This window comes from Leucoraja erinacea, chromosome 9 (genome assembly GCF_028641065.1).
Source record: "Leucoraja erinacea ecotype New England chromosome 9, Leri_hhj_1, whole genome shotgun sequence".
In the NCBI taxonomy this organism is placed as follows: Eukaryota; Metazoa; Chordata; class Chondrichthyes; order Rajiformes; family Rajidae; genus Leucoraja; species Leucoraja erinaceus.
The window spans coordinates 62,322,766-62,340,304 of record NC_073385.1 but is presented as its reverse complement, the minus strand read 5'-3'; the positions used below and the strand labels follow the sequence as shown (position 1 = coordinate 62,340,304).

At 46.8% G+C, this 17,539-nt stretch overlaps 1 protein-coding gene across 1 annotated transcript in view; it reads left to right on the top strand.

The window, feature by feature from the left end:
- mapkbp1 (mitogen-activated protein kinase binding protein 1) overlaps positions 1-16,344 on the top strand; it is a 218,912-nt gene extending 202,568 nt beyond the window's left edge. Inside the window, exons 27-31 of the mRNA XM_055640984.1 lie at positions 2,184-2,373; positions 5,883-6,144; positions 7,312-8,286; positions 9,555-9,640; positions 11,079-16,344. Of these exons, the coding sequence (XP_055496959.1) occupies positions 2,184-2,373; positions 5,883-6,144; positions 7,312-8,286; positions 9,555-9,640; positions 11,079-11,381 (1,816 nt within the window). The 3' untranslated portion in view covers positions 11,382-16,344. The remainder of the gene's footprint in view (positions 1-2,183; positions 2,374-5,882; positions 6,145-7,311; positions 8,287-9,554; positions 9,641-11,078) is intronic.
- Positions 16,345-17,539: the final 1,195 nt, after the last annotated feature.

The following is a 17,539-nucleotide window of genomic DNA, read 5'->3' as shown; positions in this document are numbered from 1 at the left end:
CCTTCCGTGGCAAAGAATTCCACAGATTCACCACCCTCTTGACTGAAGAAATTCCTGCTCATCGCCTTCCTAAAGGAACGTTCTACTCGAGGACTCAAGTGTCCTCAAGCGGAATGTCCACAACTGTATGACTTGGGCATAAATATAGATGGGTCGGTGAGTAGGTTTGCTGAATACGCCAACATTGAAGGAGTTGCAGACAGTGAGGAAGGCTGTCAGAAGATACAGTGGGATACAGACCAGCTATGGAAAAAGGCAGAGAAACGGCAGGACGAGTTGAATCTGAACAAGTGTGAGGTGTTGCACTTTGGAAGATTAAATGTTCAGCATAAACATTGAACTGTTGTAATGCAGCCTCTGAATGCCTACCTGCTAACATGCTGATAATTTTTCAGTCCTCAATGAACAAGCTGTTAACCTCAATGAAAAGAAGTCAACGCTTTTTCCTTAAACCAGCAAAGCCTCTAAATAAAACTTTCAAGCCTTCTGTTTGACAACCCATTACCATTCTGGAGGACCTATCAAGGACAAAGGGCAGTTTTTTTTTCAAAGTAACAAAACATTTTTACCTCTGAACCTTGACATGCTCCACCCAACAATCCAACCCTACGAGGGGGTTGGTTCTTTGGGAAATATTCCAGCCAAAACACTAAGGCATGTTAATTGTTTCATCTGAATTGGAGACAACTACCAACAGCTGAGGAACTAATTAATGTGTGTAGGAAGGAACTGCAGCTGCTGGTTTACACCAAAGGTAGGCACAACATGCTGGAGTAACTCAGTGCGACAGGGAGTGATTTCTGGAGAGAAGGAATCGGTGACGTTTCGGGTCGAGACACTTCTTCAGAATGATAGTCATAAACTAGATATGGAAGGGTAAGGTGTGACAACGACAGATCAAAGCAGACGATGACCAAGGAAATGTACAATGGTTCATCGGGTGGCGCTGCGATAGGCAGCCTCGCCAGCAGTATGTCTGTCATTTCAACTTTTTTTTGAAGATGTCTAAATGTATGAGCTAATGTCTCTCGGTATGTTTTTATGTGGGGGGTGAGGGGAAGGTATAGGGGGAAGCCGTTTCCAGTCACTTACCTCGGTGGAGATGCGACTATCTCCAAATTGCATTTTCCCACTCCTTCGCGACCTAACAACGTGGATTGGTGCGGCCTTTCCCAAAGACGGCCCAGAGCTTCAGGCGCGGCGTGGACTTTAACATCGCTGAGCAGAAGACTGGCTCTGACTGATGGCCTGCTGACTTCAACATCGTGAGGCCGCGGTCTGCGGAGCTTTTAGCAGCAGGCGTGGAGCGGACTTTACCATTCTGGAGCCAGGGACCCCTTGCCGGGGATCGCCAGAGAAGAGCTCCGACTGCTGGCCTGCCTGCGGCCTATAACATTGAGAAGCCGCCGTCTCCGGTAAGAAAGTGGCCGATTCAGGCACTCCAAGCCGCAGAGTGTGTTCCATCCTTCCCCACGTCGGAGCTTCAATCATCCCAACAAGAGGACTTGTACATCGAGCCGTCCATATCGGTGACAAGGCTACAAACACGGGTGAACAAAAGGAGGAAGACTTTCTGAACTTTATTGCCTTCTATCACTGTGGTGGATGTTTATGTTAAATTCTATTGTTCTTTTAATTGTGTTGTGTTCTTTTAATTGTATGCTAACTAAAATATCACTATATCTAATGATGCATGTGACAATAAATGTGAATCTGTTGGCTGTGGGGAAGGTGACAAGGAGGCATACAAGCAGTACAATTAATCAGGAGAACAATGAAACTAGTCTGAGAACTGGGATGGGGGAGGGACGAGGAGAGAGATGGAAAGCAAGGGCTACTTGAAGTTGGAAAAATCAATCTTCATACTGCTGGGGTGTAAGCTGCACAAGCAAAATATGAGATGCTGTTCCTCCAATTTGTGTTGGGCCTCACTCTGACGGAGTGAAGGAGGCCCAGGACAGAACAGTCAGTATGTGAATGGGAGGGGGGGGTTAAAGTGTTTAGCAACAGGGAGATTGTGTCGGCCTAGGCGGACTGAGTGAAGGTGTTCAGTGAAATGATCTCCGAGTCTGCACTTGGTCTCGCCGATATGTAGGAGTCCACAATCAGGCTCATCATTCCTCTTTTGATTGTGAATTTTCCAAAATGCTATTTTCACACTGTTGATTTTGTGGTCATTTCAGGAATTCACCAACACATACTTCCAGGTTCCTCCAGAATGGCGAGTTGGGAGCCGGTTACTTGACATTTCCTACTTCGGCGTTGGACGAGGCGGATATCTACACAGTGCAGAGTGAGAGCGGCAAGCTTCAGCTCCAGAGACAAGAGGAAGCAGTAAAATATCAAAATGATGATCAGAAACAACCAGATGAAGTAAGCACTGGATTACAATGACCTTTCCCCATCCTCTTTCTTCACCACAGTGGCACAGCTGGTAGAACCGCTGGTTCACAGCTCCTGAGAGCCTTGTTCAATCCTAACCTCCGATGCTCTCTGACTGGAGTTTGTAGTCCTCCTTGTGATTGCATGGGTTTCTTCCCATTCCTTTCACCTCTTGAAAACCAGTGGTTTGGTCGGCTCATTGGCAATGTACTGTGCCACTAGGATGTAGATGACTGGTAGAATCTAGTCCAGGCAGAATTGAATGGGTTAGTATAAGGTTTGTATGAAATTGAGTGCTTGATGCTTGGTGTGCTGAAAGCCTGCTCCCACTCTTTATTGTCACGTGACTCGACGCATTGTTAGCATTTGATTCAAGAGGGCTTGTACACAAAAACAGGGATGTAATGCTGAGGCTCTATAAAGCGCTGGTCAGGCCGCATTTGGAGTATAGTGAGCAATTTAGGGCCCCATATCTGAGGAAGGGTGTGCTGGCTCTGGAGAGGGTCCAGAGGAGGTTTACAAGAATGATCCCAGGAATGAGTGGTTTAACTTATGATGAGTATTTGACGGCACTGGGCCTGTACTCGCTGGAGTTTAGAAGAATGAGGGGGAACCTCATTAAATAGTCAAAGGCTTGGACAGAGAGGATGTTTCCACTAGTGGGAGAGTCTAGGATTAGAGGTCATAGCCTCAGATTTAAAGGACGTTCCTTTAGGAAGGAGATGAGGAGGGATTTCTTTAGTCAGAGGGTGGTGAATCTGTGGAATTCTTTGCCACAGAACGCTGTGGAGGCCGTCAATGGATATTTTTAAGGCAGAGATAGATTCTTGATTAGTACGGGTGTCAGAGGTTATGGGGAGAAGGCAGGAGAATGGGGTCAGGAGGGAGAGACAGATCAGCCATGATTGAATGGTGGAGTAGACTTGATGGGCCGAATGGCCTCATTCTGCTCCTATCACATGACCTTATGACCTTGTGCCTATTGGAAAGAGGTAATTTCTCCTCTGACCCTGATCAACATTCAACACCCAAACCTGATGTTGGGGCAGCATCATGGTGCAGCTTGTTGAGTCACTACCTAACAATGCCAGGGATCCAGTTCGATCTTAACCTCGGTTGCTTTCTGTGTGGAGTTTGCACATACTCCCTGTAACCATGGGGATTTCTTCTGGGTTCTCCAGACATGCAGGTTGGGATGATTACAGTTAAAACACAAAGTACGTGCTCTAACACCAGGATAAGCGCTCAACCAAGAAAAGGAAGCCCAAAGCCAAAGTACCTGTACTATCTAAACTGATTATACCAACTTGTGCTAAGAACAATAACTAACTCCATATGCAATAATCAGCTGCCTACAAGCACATTTTTTAAAAAAAAGCTGATTGTGTAGATGCAAGTATATCATTGGGATTATCAAGTGGGACCCTCCCTACACTGGTGTTTCATTGAGTTAGACTCACGACACCTTTGGAAGGCTCAACAGTTGTTATCCTCCCACAATACCTGATCTCACCATCTATGCTATCAGTATCTAGTCAATAAAGGAAACTGCAGATGGTTCATCCACTCTAGCTAATGCTAGACATTCGCATCCAGTCTTTCACTTATCCTATCCCATCATTGAACTCACAACACCACAAATATCAACCTTGCATAAAACTGGGATACACTTACACAGAATACACTTACAAATAAATAATTGGCTGCTGTAAATTGGTGTGAGGATGGTTAGTGTAATCAGGGGGAGTTAATGGGAATGTGGGGAGAAGGAAAAGAGAATTAATGTAGGATCAACAATAACTAGGTGGTTGATGGTCAGCATGAATGGTGGGCTGAAGGGCCTGTTGTACTTATTTAAGTCATCACGTCTGATTCTGCCTCGGTTTTAGTTTAGTTTTGTTTAGTTTAGAGATACAGTGCAGAAACAAGCCCTTTGGCCCACCAAGTCCGCACCAACTAGTGATCCCCGCACACTAACACCGTCCTAGGGCCAACACTAGTGTCAATTTACATTTATACCAAGCCAATTAACCTACAAACCTGTACGTCTTTGGAGTGTGGGAGGAAACGGAAGATCTCGGAGAAAACCCACGCGGTCACGGGAGAGAACGAACAAACTCTGTACAAACAGCACCCGTAGTCTGAATCAATCCCGGGTCACCTGCGCTGTAAGGTGACAACTCTACCACTGCGCCACCATGCTGGTTCAAGAGCATGAAGTGCAGATTTACTCAAATATCACCAGGGTTAAGAGACTTTGTTTACATGGAGAGACCTGGAAGCTGAAGACGGAACGATTTAGTACAGGTGCTGAAAATGATGCTGGGTTTTGTGCTGAGTAAATAAAGTGAAACTTGGCCCATGTGGCAAATGCAATATTTAAGGTAAATGGGAGGGGATAAGGAGAGGTTATTCATTTTGGTGAGTGGTTGTGATCTGAAGTAGGCCACCTGAAAGATTTAGTAGAAGCTTCTGGAGGTTAATTGCATAAATAATGAAAGATAAAAAGTTACAGGGCCATGGGGAAAGAGCAAGCTAATTGAATAGCTCCTACAAAGAGCCTGCACAGGCACGATGGGCCAATTGACCTCTGAGTTTATTATTCTATTCATTAAAATGTGTCCTCTGTTTGAACTAGCAGATGCACTGGTAATGTGAAAGGTTGTTCACAGAAGCAATATGCAGACCACGCACTAGTTTAGTTCAGTTCGGTTGTAGTTTAGAGATACAGCAGGGAAACAGGCCCTTTGGCCCACCGAGTAGGCATCGTCCAGCAATCCCCGCACATTAACACTATCCTACACTAGGGCCAATTTACATTTATACCAAGCCAAATAACCTACAAACCGAAGGGCCAGTTTCTATGCTGTATGACTTTGCTGCTTCTTCCTGCTCCAGTCCTTCTTTGCTTTACCCTAGTTGTCTTGCAAGTGAAGATTCCAATTTAAGACACCAATTATTTTCTCCCCACCATTTTTGCTCATTGTTCCTCGTCCAGCTAGTATGGTTTAGTTTAGAGATACAGGGCAGAAACGGGCCCTTCGGCCCACCCAGTCCGCACCGACCAGCGATCCCCGCACATCCTACACTTCACGAGGGACAATTCACATTTATACCAAGCCAAAACCTACAAACCTGTACGTCTTTGGAGTGTGGGAGGAAACTGAAGATCTTGGAGAAAACCCATGGGAGGAACGTACAAACTCCGCACAGACAGCACACATAGTCAGGATGAAACCCGGGTCTCTGGCGCTGTAAGGCAGCAACTCTACCACTGCGCCACCGCGCCGCTCAAACTAGTGTTTGTAAGAGGTGTATTTATAGAGCATTGTTTGTAGGTTAAGATTAATTTGTTCCCGTTCTAGCATTGAGTGCCAACAGTTCATGTTACACAACGTAGGAAGATTTGGTAAAGTCAATGTTTGGAAGTGTTGCTGAAGCTCATTACTGTGAGCATCTCTGCCAAGATATCACCTTGTTTACCTTCTCCTTCTCGACAGCTCGTGGCAAAACTGTTTTCAGTGTTGAACTCAGCCCCAGGTAACTCCGCAGCGAAAGCCTCACCCAGAACGGAATGCAGTGTTGTTCCTGCAAATGCCCGAACGACGCACACCCAGAGGAAACGAAGCCTGGCTCTGGAGACGCGGAAAGTGTTGGCGGCACCAGTGAAAGTACAGTCGTCCTCGGCACTCCCCAGTCCGGTCGTCTCCCCTAGTCCGTCCATCCGAAAATCCCAATCCGTCCACGACTTGATTCACGAAGGTAAGGAAGAGAACAATGCTGGAAATGTTTGCACCAAAGAGAATCAGGAACTTGTCTGTATGGGTGTCCAAATGCCACAAAAAAAAGCTCTTAATTTGACTCCATCCAAAAGAAGAATTACAGACAGAAACTCTCATGTTTAGATGTGCCTCGGAGAGTCGCAGTCATGAGAATGGTGTTGCAAATAATTTTGAAAAGGATAAAATGCATTGATATGCTCAAGAATTGGCCATTGCCAAGGCTCCCATTGCAAAGCTCAGCCCACTGCTGTGTAGCAATGGGATGAGCATTCTTATGGGTCTTGGCGGTGGCTAATTCTCAAGACCGACTGATGCTAAAGTTTTAGTCATCTCGCTCATCTAGCTGAGGAGTGTTGATAAAGAGGAGATGATAGACAAAAGGTTTCAATACAAAGAGAAATTCCCAAGGATCCTCCATCAGAGAGACTCCTGAACAAATGAAGTGAGTTACCCTGACGCCGATCTCTCGGCACTGAAGGTGCTGTACTGATGAGGATCAGTCATGGTGACCAGGTCCTGTATTGATCTAGATCTCCTGCGATCAAGAGCACAGCCCTTGCAGAAAGATCACCATTGACCTGATGAGAATCGTATGGTATAGCGGCCTCACTGGTCTTAGGCTGAGTGAGTAAAGCTTCTGTCATGGGAGAGAGGTTGGCTAATGCTAGAACATAGTGCAAGCCCATGCACTAGTGGGAGGAACAACAATGAGATTGGTTCAGTGGCACAGCCCTTGGTCATTTCTGTTTTTTTAATTAATTGAAAGGCTTGGATAGAGAGGATGTGGAGAGGATGTTTCCATTAGTGGGAGAGTCTAGGACTAGAGGACATAGCCTTGGAATTAAAGGACGTACCTTTAAGAAGGAGATGAGGAGGAATTTTTGTCATCGGAGGGTGGTGAATCTGTGGAAGTCTTTGCCACAGAAGACCGTGGAGGCCGTCAATGGATATCTTTAAGGCAGCAATAGATAGATTCTTGATTAGTACGGGTGTCGGGGGTTATGGGGAGAAGGCAGGAGAATGGGGATCGGATGGAGAGACGGATCAGCCATGATTGAATGGCGGAGTAGAGGTGATGGGCCAAATGGCCTAATTCTGATCCTTTTATTTATGACCTTATGAATACCATTGTGTTTGTCCTGTTTAGTTTACATGATGAGTGGGACATCTGCGGTCACTTCTGCGAAGGTGCACTCTCATTCATCGACCCTTCCTGACAAGGACACCAGGGCCAACCAGCGACGGACCCTGCCTCCTGCTGCCATCAAGGTGGATGTCCCATCGCCATTACTGGCAAAGGAGAGTGGGCAAGGAAAGAGCGCGAAACAGAAGTCTTACATGAACCCGACTACCAGCTCCATGGCAAAAATGTCCCGCAGTGTTTCAATGGGAGACAGCTTGAACTTCGCCGGGAATGGTGAGGATACGTCCGTTGGGGAGAGCGGGGCTGACGGACAACCTCTGGAGTTGTCACCCAGGACTTCGCCTTCGGTTAACGTGGATGTCGAGAGCGAGATCTCTCACAGACAGGAGGCGATGAGGCAGAACTGGAGGGAGTCCGTGGGCTCCAAGCCACTGCTCCAGCAACCCACAAGCTCATCAATTTCCCCGACTAGTAACTCTCAACCTAAATTAATTCTTGGCACACGGGCTAACTTGTTCCTCGATCTCCCCAAATCACTGCCTGACAGACCTTCCTGGACTTCCTTCTCATCACCGATCAAATCGAAGACTCCCTGCATCACTGAGCCCTTCAGATTGCCGGATTTATCAGGAGGAACAAAATGGAGGTCCCTCCTGGCCGATGGGTCCGACACACATAGAGACATAATGGAGAGAAAGGGGGACAGTGCGTGTACACCCGGGCAGGAGGCAGCCACTCCGTCAACACCACAGCCCTCCTCCGCACAAGGTCCACATGAGCCGCAAGTGGGGATGTCCGTTAAATCTCCCCGTCAGCCGGCCTCTTCCCTTTGTCCTTCTGCACCCAGGTGTGGCAGGCTGCAGAAAGAAGCCTTGGATGCTTCACTCAAATATCCAGCAACAAGTAGCCAGGCAGTAGCTGCAGCCATAACAGCAACCATTCCGTCATTGACTGAGAAGACCTTTGCAAAGGAGCCAGGTATGAATGGAGCCCCAGCCTTTCCCCTTTCCCTTTTCCAGTATTGTGAAGTTTGACTTTGTTGACGTTTTTTGCCTCCATGACTCAGTTGATGGATGCACGTGTCCATTGCAGAGCAGGCCCTTCTGAATCCTTCAATGCCAGCTTCCTCCCGCTTCCTGGAGCTAGGAGGTGAATTAGACATTGTGAATTGGCTCTTGGGTTGCCAACTGTCCCATATTAGCCGGGACATCCCGTATATTGGGCTAAATTGGTTTGTCCCATATGGGACCGCCCTTATCTCATATTTGACTGCTACTACCCGGGTTGAGGGGACTGTCGGGTCGGAGTGTTGTGTCTGGCCCCGCCTCACCTGTCCCGATGTAGTGCAGCCCATGGAGTGCAGCAGCAGTGCCTCTAACTTGGCCCCGTCGGCCGGCAGCCCGTCCAGTTGTCCGACCTTCGGATCTTCACTTACCACCGACGCCACCACCCCTCCTTCTCATGGCCGATCATCGGTTCATGAGTTGGATTGGGTGCCGGACTCTGCGTGCAATGTCGCGTGGGCCAAAATTCCTCAGCTGGCCCACCAGCTGGGCTTTGTGTGCAGTCCAGCACCCGGGCCAACTCATCATTCACCCAGCCACGGCCGAGTCGGTCAATGAATTGCCGTCGGGAATCTGTCCCTCTTTTGATCTTTTTTCCCTTATTTGGGAGTGAGAAAGTTGGCAAACCTAAACGGCTCTGATGTGTAGATGAGTCCTGGAAAGTGAGTGGAGAGAATAAAATGGGAGAAGTGTAGAATTACTGTAGCTGTCTCCCACCATCGTAGTTGTACTGTGTTGATGGTTGGCATGGCCTTGGTAGGCCGAAGGGCCAGTTTCTGTGCTGTCTGAAGTTATTTGCAGATTCCTCCTGCTCCAGTTTGCTTTACCCTAGTTTTCTTGCAATCAAGGCTTCCAGTTTAAGGCACCATTTATTTTCTCCTCTACTCTTTTACTCGCCCTTCCTCGTCCACCTAGCGTAGTTTAGTTTAGAGATGCAGTGTAGAAACAGGCTGTTGGGCAAAAGGGGTGGGATGCTCACATTGGGACGAGGTCTGTCAGCACACAAACTCGATGGAAATGAGAGAATGCAAGGATGAATTGCATTTTGGTGGATTCGTAGCTCAATATGTGGGAATTCTGTGCAGCAGAGTGCAACATGAAGGACCTCTCCCATTATTCACTGCTGCAGTGTAAAGGTTTCTTCGGTACCTAATATGAATTCCCCTTTCGTTTTCTTGGCAGGTTCAGCAGTTAGTTTTCAGAGCTGTAAATGCCTCGTGAATGAGCTGCAGAGTTGTCTACAGCGAGCCCTGAACCTGTACCGTATGGTGAGTGCTATCCATTGCCAGTTGTGTCCTGAGTGGGTACCAGGATGGGTGGCAGCTGTTTTACCATTACAGGATGGTTAGATGCAGTTCAGTTCTTAGGGCAGTGCTAATTCCTTTGGTGGGGATGGCACAGTTCCTGTCAGTTTCCCCTCCTCAGGGACACAATAAAATTAGTCATAGAGTAATACAGTGTGGAAACGGGCCCTTCGACCTAACTGGCCCCAACCGGCCAACATGTCCCAGCTATACTAGTCCCACCAGCCAGCATTTGGTCCATATCCTTCCAAACCTGCCCCATCCATGTACCTGTCTTAACTGTTTCTTAAATGTTGGGATAGTCCCAGCCTCAACCTCCTCTGGCAGCTCGTTCCATACACCCACCATCCTTTGTGTGAAAACGCTACCCCTCGGATTCTGATTAAATCGTTTCCCCTTCACATTAAACCTCTATCCTCTGTTCCTCGATTCACCTACTCTGGGCAAGAGACTCTGTGCATCTACCCGATCTATTCCTCATAATCTTACACGCCTCTATAAGATCACCCCTCATCCTCATGCTCTCCAAACCTGCTCAACTTCTGCCCATAGCTCAGACCTTCTAGTCCTGGCAACATCATCGTAAAGCTTATCTGTACCCTTTCCAGCTTGACACAGCTTATCCCTTGTGTCTACGCCTTGCTTCAACTGCAGAGGGGTGTTGATACAACCACGCCCACAGCACTGAGTCTGAAGAAGGGTCCTGACCCGAACATCTCTTCTCCATGTTCTCCAGAGATGCTGCCTGACCCGCTGGGTTATTCCAGCACTTTGTGTCCTTTTGCGTAAACCAGCACCTGCAGTTCCTTGTTTCTGTGCAGAGTACAGGTGTAGGTCCCTTATTTTAAAAAAGGGCCACACTCACAGTTCAGACAAGATTCATTGGGCTGATCCCTGGGATGAAGGGATTGTCGCCTCAAGTGAGAAATAATGAGTCATTAGATCTATACATGTTGGGAGGGTCTACATCTATAGTTGCTTCTGTCTCTAGACTCTTTGGGGGTTTGGAAGAATCCATTAGTCTTATTGAAAAGTAAGCGGGTTTAAGGGAGGGCTGAGTGGATGCAGAGAGGGTTACCCCCCTCATGGGAGACTCTAGCGTCAGGGGGCAGGGTTTCAGAATAAGGATCACTCATTTAAGATGGAGAAAGAAGAGGATTTTTTTTTTTCTCAGAGGGTTGTGACTCTTGGAATCCTCTGTCCATTTTCAAGTCAAGAGAGTTTATTGTCATATGTCCCAGATAGGACAATGAAATTCTTGCTTTGGGCAAGAAGGCGGACAATCGTTCTGGGATCGGGCAGGAAAGTGTAGCTGAGGCCAAGATCATCCATGATCTTTAGAATGGTGGAGATTAGGAAGGGATGATGGTCTGCTCCTTATGTCCGTTTTTATCCATTGCAGGTGACCAGTGACAAAGACCCCTCGGCCGAGAGCTCCCAGATCAGAGCCGTTCTCTATGAAACGTTTTCCTCTGTGAGGAAGGAACTGGACTGTCTCCAGCAGCCAGCAACAGGCCCTGAGCTATCTGCCCAAGGGCCAGGCCAGAGGTCGAGGCAGGCCGGCCGTCCCCCAGCGGGGGTGGAGGGCTTTGAAGACGAGAAGACGCTGGCTCTGCTGGAGCAGTACTCGGAGCGCCTACTGCAGGCCGTGGAGCGAAGGATGGACCTGAAGCAGCCGGCAGGAAGGGGGGATTCAGGACCGTAAAGCACACAGTGCAGCAGTTGGCCTGTTCCCCGACCCTCCCCACCCCCACCAAAAACACACAACCCAAAAACAATCCTTCCACTGCACCGGCCTTCCTGCTGTAGGTGATCCACAAAGCACATGCTCCGCAGGCCACTGGACATCTTTATGGCCATCCTTCCTGCTTTGATCTCCTGATTTGTCCTGTACGTTTCCTACCCTGGCCTTGCAGGAGGTACGAGGCAGAGTTAGCGGCCCCTCTGTTACCATGTTACCACACTGTCTCGGCTTCCATTGGCAGACAGTTGGAGAGTGATGGGAGGAGGTCTCGGCCTTGAGTTCTGGTGATCTTTGTGCACGTGGGAGATCGTTTTGATTTCAGCCCAGTGAAAGTGAACAGCAATGGCGTGCTCCACTGCTGTGGGAAAACTGAAACAGAATTGTCCTGATGTGGGTCGTAGATGGTTTGCTTGAGCCCTGAGTTCAGATCCAAGGGTTCTGTGCTGTTTGTTCCTCTCTTTTCCCCCCCTTCCCCATTGGATCCTGTCTGCTCTTGTGTCTATCTCTCCCCTACCCTCACTTCCAATCCTCTCGCATCCCCAGAATTTCCCTTATGTTGTCCTTCTCTCTCCATTCCTCTAACTCCTCAGCTGGAGCATCAGTCTGGAAAAGTCATTGCAGTTGGTCAAACTAGAACCTACAGAATGGACCCTGAAATGGATGGGTCCAAGACTTTAACACTCAAACTGATGGAAACCACCGGCACTTTGTTGACATTCCCTTGGTGGGGGGAAGGAAGCCTTCGAGGCATTCTGCGCTTGACATTTTCCTTACAACACATGACGAACACGCACATTCCTGCTGAGCAGACAATCTTCCTCACCTACACTTCCCCCATTCCCCGGTGGCTGTGGGAACAATGGATTGAGCTTGTGACAGTGATGTCTTGTTTAACAAAGCACTGATTTTATTTGTAGAAACACCTTGCTGCAATGAGAATGAAACTAGTGTGTGGTCATGCGAGGTTCCTAGCCAGGGACAGAACATGCCGGGACAATCCCATCCACTGTTTGCTCTGGGAAGCAACCTGATTAGTCATTCCACCTTTCGTACCAATATGCCCTGAATAGAATCCACCCCCCCACCCCCTCCTCCCCTCACCATGAGCTCCCACCCTCCCTGACACTCTCACCTTGATTTATTGCTCCATCACATGCCTCATGAATTGATTCCCCCTCAAGTTCACCATTCCTGAATTCACTGCCAAATCTTTCCCTTAATTCACCCACCTCCACAATCCCCTGAATTCACCCACCTCCACAATCCCCTGAATTCACCCACCTCCACAATCCCCTGAATTCACCCACCTCCACAATCCCCCTGAATTTACCATCCTCTACAATCCCCTAAATTCACCCACCTCCACAATACCTTGAATTCACCCACCTCCACAATCCCTTGAATTTACCTTCCTCCAGAATCCCCTGAATTCACCCACCACAATACCCTGAATTCACCCACCTCCACAATCCCCTGAATTCACCCTCCTCCACAATCCCCTGAATTTACCCACCTCTAGAATCACCTGAAAACCCTCCACAATCCCCTGAATTTACCTACCTCCAGAATCCCCTGAAAACCCTCCACAATCCACTGAATTCACCCACCACAATCCCCTGAATTCATCCTCCACAATCCCCTGAATTCACCCTCATCCACAATCCCCTAATCTCTATCTGGCTGAATCACGTTGAACAAAGTGAATTCAGTACAGGATTAACAATACCAATGCCACTTGATATCCCGTTGGATACTACAGACGAATGGGTAACTGCGGGAGTGTGATGGACGTTGACTTGCTCAATGGAATATTAAGACACAGCAGACTAATGGCATTGTCGGAATTGGCTTTGCAGCTCCTCTAGGATTTGCTTTTTATAAATCTAGAGTATAGTCCAGGGGAAGAACTATTAAACCCTGGATAGAAACCCCAGATTATGGACCAGAATTTAGAAACTCTGGACGGGAATTTAAAACTGGACAGGAACTTTATGTTGTGGATGGGAACTCTCAAATCCTGGACATGTACATTGAGTGTGTACAGAAAGTCTCCAGGACTGAACCATGGACTATGGACAGGAACCACAAGAATACATTGGGAATTTTCCAATTACGGATGGGAATCCTAGAATGTGGATAGGAATCCTTCTGCCCAAAACCTGGTAAAAAAGAAACGTTTTCTAAAGATAGTGATTGATAGTACTCAGTACATTCCCTGTAGGTAGCTCTGTGAAGATGGCAGGAGACTTACTTCTTAGCTTTCCCTGACCTTTTGGTACCTCCTTGCACCCCGTGCTTGCTCAGGAAGATGGTGATGGCAAAACATTGCCTCCATTAAGAGAGAGCTCCATTTTTCTACATGAATTTATTCTTAAATGGTCTCTGGTTTGGTCAGGACGCTGAGGTATCTGCTCAGAGACAGGTTGCAGAGACTTCTCTCTGAATGAGCATTGTAATCTGGCTGACAGAATCCCTCTGATGAGATCACTCGCTTTAGTTTCCCTCAAATACAAGGAACATTGATTAAAATGACCAGAGTTGACAAAAAGGGAAATAAGATGGAACTTCTCTTTTTGTAGAAACATTTTTTAAACAACTTTTTAAAAAAATTCTGCAATACGCAGAGATTTTGTACAAATGATCAAAGAAACTGCATGCTATGGAGAATTGTTTCAAGTGTTATAAACTGCCATATCGACTCCATTTGATGCGTGTGTGAAGAAGTTGCGTCAAGTGATGCGGAGTTGTGGGTGCCTAGAAGGTGTTAGGTTTGACTCTTAGATCACGGCTGGACAGAGGTATAAGAGGCAGAGAATGCAATTGATCTGTGTTTTGCCAGGCTGGGAAGGATGTATGCTGCAAGGTGATGCATGTTAATGCAAGGGAGGGCTCACGTGAGAAGAACGGCCAAAGGGCAGTCGGCAGCTGCAGAACCAGCAACCTTTTGCTTGCTTTGTGAAATTCAATGTGATCCCATGTACAATAGTAGCGTGTCTGCCTGTGATATGGGGGGTCCTGCCTCGGGTCCCAGCAGAGTTGCTGTATTCTCCTTCTGGTACCAGTGGAGTTGGTGCCTTCTCTCTCAATTACCAGCAGAGTTGGTGCCTTGTCCTTCATGTACCAGTAGAGTTAGTACCTTCTTTCTCAGTAAACAGCAGAGTTGTTGCCTTCTCGGTTGATTACCAGTAGAGTTGGTGTGTTCTCCCTCGGATACCAGCAGATCAGGTACCTCTCTTTCAATTACCAGTAGAGATGGTACCTTCTCCCGCATATACCAGCAGAGCTGGTACCTTCTCTCTCAATTAGCAGTAAAGGGGGTGTATTCTCCCTCAGATACCAGCAGAGTTGGCACCTTCTCTCCCAATTACCAGTGGAGATCGTACCTTCGCAATTACCAGTGGATGGGGCACCTTCTCTCAATTACCAGTAGAGTTGGTAACTTCTCTCTCAATTACCAGCAGAGTTGGCACCAAAGATCCTATAGCGAGCAAGAGGGTCCACTCGACGAAAAACACGTAGTACGGTCATGGGCAGATTCATGGGTAATTTAAGGCCCCATTTCAATAACCGGCTTCCGTCTCCACACCAAAGATCCCATAGGATAATAGTGTGGAGACGGAAGCCGGTTACAGAAACATCCTCGTAAAAAATACAAGTTATTTGGTAAAAATCTTCTCCTCATTTTCAGAATATAAAATGTATTAACACAAACTGTCTCCCCCCCCCCCCAACGTTGATTGCACTGCGAGTCAGGTCGGGTCCGGTTACGGAAATAGATGAAAAAAACGCCCACGTTCCGTTCCGTTGCATACTACGTGTCAGCCCATTGCATTTAGCAGGAGTGGTCTATCTTGCTCCACTATAGGATCTTTAGTTGGTACCTTCTCCCTCAGGTCCCAGTAGAGTTGGTGCCTTTGCTCTTGAGTACCAGTGAAGCTGGCGCCTTCTCCATCGAGAACCAGTATTGTTGGCGCGTTCTCTCGCAATTATCGGTGGAAATTGGTACCATCTCATGTACCAGTGGAGTTGGCGCTTTCTCTTAGATTCCCAGTAGTGCTGGTGTCTTCTCCCTCAGGTTCCAGCAGAGTTGGGGCCTTCTCCCTCATGTACCAGTAGATATGGTACCTTTTCTCTCAGGTACCAGTGGAGTTGGTGCCTTTTTTTTTCAATTACCAATAGGTTTTGTATTCTCCCTTCTGTGGTGAGGTGACAACTGACTTTTCCTGAATGTGCCAATGATTGGGGTGTCTTCTCCCAGAGTAATCTGCTACCTGGGACCTGCTCCCGATAAATCAGTAATAGGTTTGTCACTTACAGGGACTTATTTATAATTTTTCTAACTATGGTCACTTAATCAGAAAAGCTTCAGACGTACAGTGTTACTATGGAGTGGTGCGGATTATCCCAAATTTCTACTAGTTTAAATGTGAAGAATGAAGAGACTTCTACTCTGAATAAGGTGGAATGTCACTGCACAGTGTAGACCAGGGACATTTGTGTGCATGTAGGATTTTTGCATGGTGCATTATAATAATGCACATCAATGGTGCATGTTGAGAGCCTATTTGGAGTCTTTTTTAAACTCTTTAATATCTTTGAATCATTGTTCTATAAGATTAATTTGTACCAATGTGTTTTATATTGAAAATAATGTTTCATTTCCATAATGGGTCACCAAACTAATTTTTAAGCTGATTGATGTGAATGCTTTATCTCTGTGATTCTTGCAACGTGAGTGTATTTTTAAACTTTTTTCCATAGTGTTTGTACAACTTGTTGGCCATGAGTTAAATATTTGCAATAAAATCCCAACATTTGGGAGAAAAGACTTGGAACGACTTGTCAAGTGAACCCACAGCAATAGCTGAATCTTCAATGACTAGTGGAATTTCTGTTTGACTATTAAATCAACGTTTATCCCACAGCCGAAACTGTCTGCCATTATCGTCTTAGTCTGTGTACTTTCTTCATGACTGCAGTGGTATAGCTCAAAATACCAGACATCTTGAAGCGCAGTCCAAAATGTTAGGTGGTGCAGCAGTAGATCTACTGCCTTAGAGCGCTGGAGACCTGGGTTCAATCCTGACTACGGTTGATTGTACGAGCCCCCTTGACCTGCGTAGGTTTTCTTCGAGATCTTCGGTTTCGTCCTACACTCCAAAGACATACAGGATTGTAGTTTCATTGGCTTGGTATAATTGTAAATTGTCCCTAGTGTGTGTAGGATAGTGTTAGTGTATGGAGATCGCTGATCGGCGTGGACTCGGTGGGCCAAAGGGACTTTTCCCATGCTGTATCTCTAAATTAAACTAAAAAAACTTGGCATACAATGACTAGATTTTCTTTAAATGCACTTTGCCCTCACTTAGTTAACGTGCACTCACTCAAGGAAGGTTTTCTGTCCAGTGAAATGGAGGCAGCTTGGCATGACATAATTGGTATATCTTGCTGTCTCTATGCAAGTCTCTGAACATGAAATGTTGCGCAGTTTATCCTTACACCAATTTGCTGTGATCCTTGTAATCACACATCACGTGTACTAATGGGACATAACTCTGAGAGCAGTGAAAAGACACAGCATCAAGTATATGCCCATTGTCAAGACCCCATTTTTCATTAATCATACCTTAACTCATTTTATATATCACATCAACTGCTCACAGATTTCACCACTCCTCCACAAACTGAATCCAAGGTGAACTAGACAATTCAATGTAAAATTGACCTGGAGGAAGGAGTCAACGTAGTTGTGCCCTCTAGGCCTACTTCTCTCTCATATTTACTCTATTCTAGACCTTGCATCATTGCTTTGTTTTTCTGGTTTGAGGCATGTGAGCAGTGGAGTGCCATAAGACCTTAAGACATAGGAGCAAAATTAGACCATTGGCCCATCGAGTCTACTCTGGCATTTGATTATGGCTGATCTATTTTTCCCTCTCAACCCCATTCTCCTGCAATCTTCCCAACACCTTTGATACTCTGACTAATCATGAGCCTATCAACCTCCGCTTTTAAAATATCCAACAACTTGGTCTCCACTGCTGTCTGTGGCAATGAATTCCACAGATTCACTACCCTCCGGCTGAAGAAATTTGTACTCGTCTCCATTTAAAGGTACA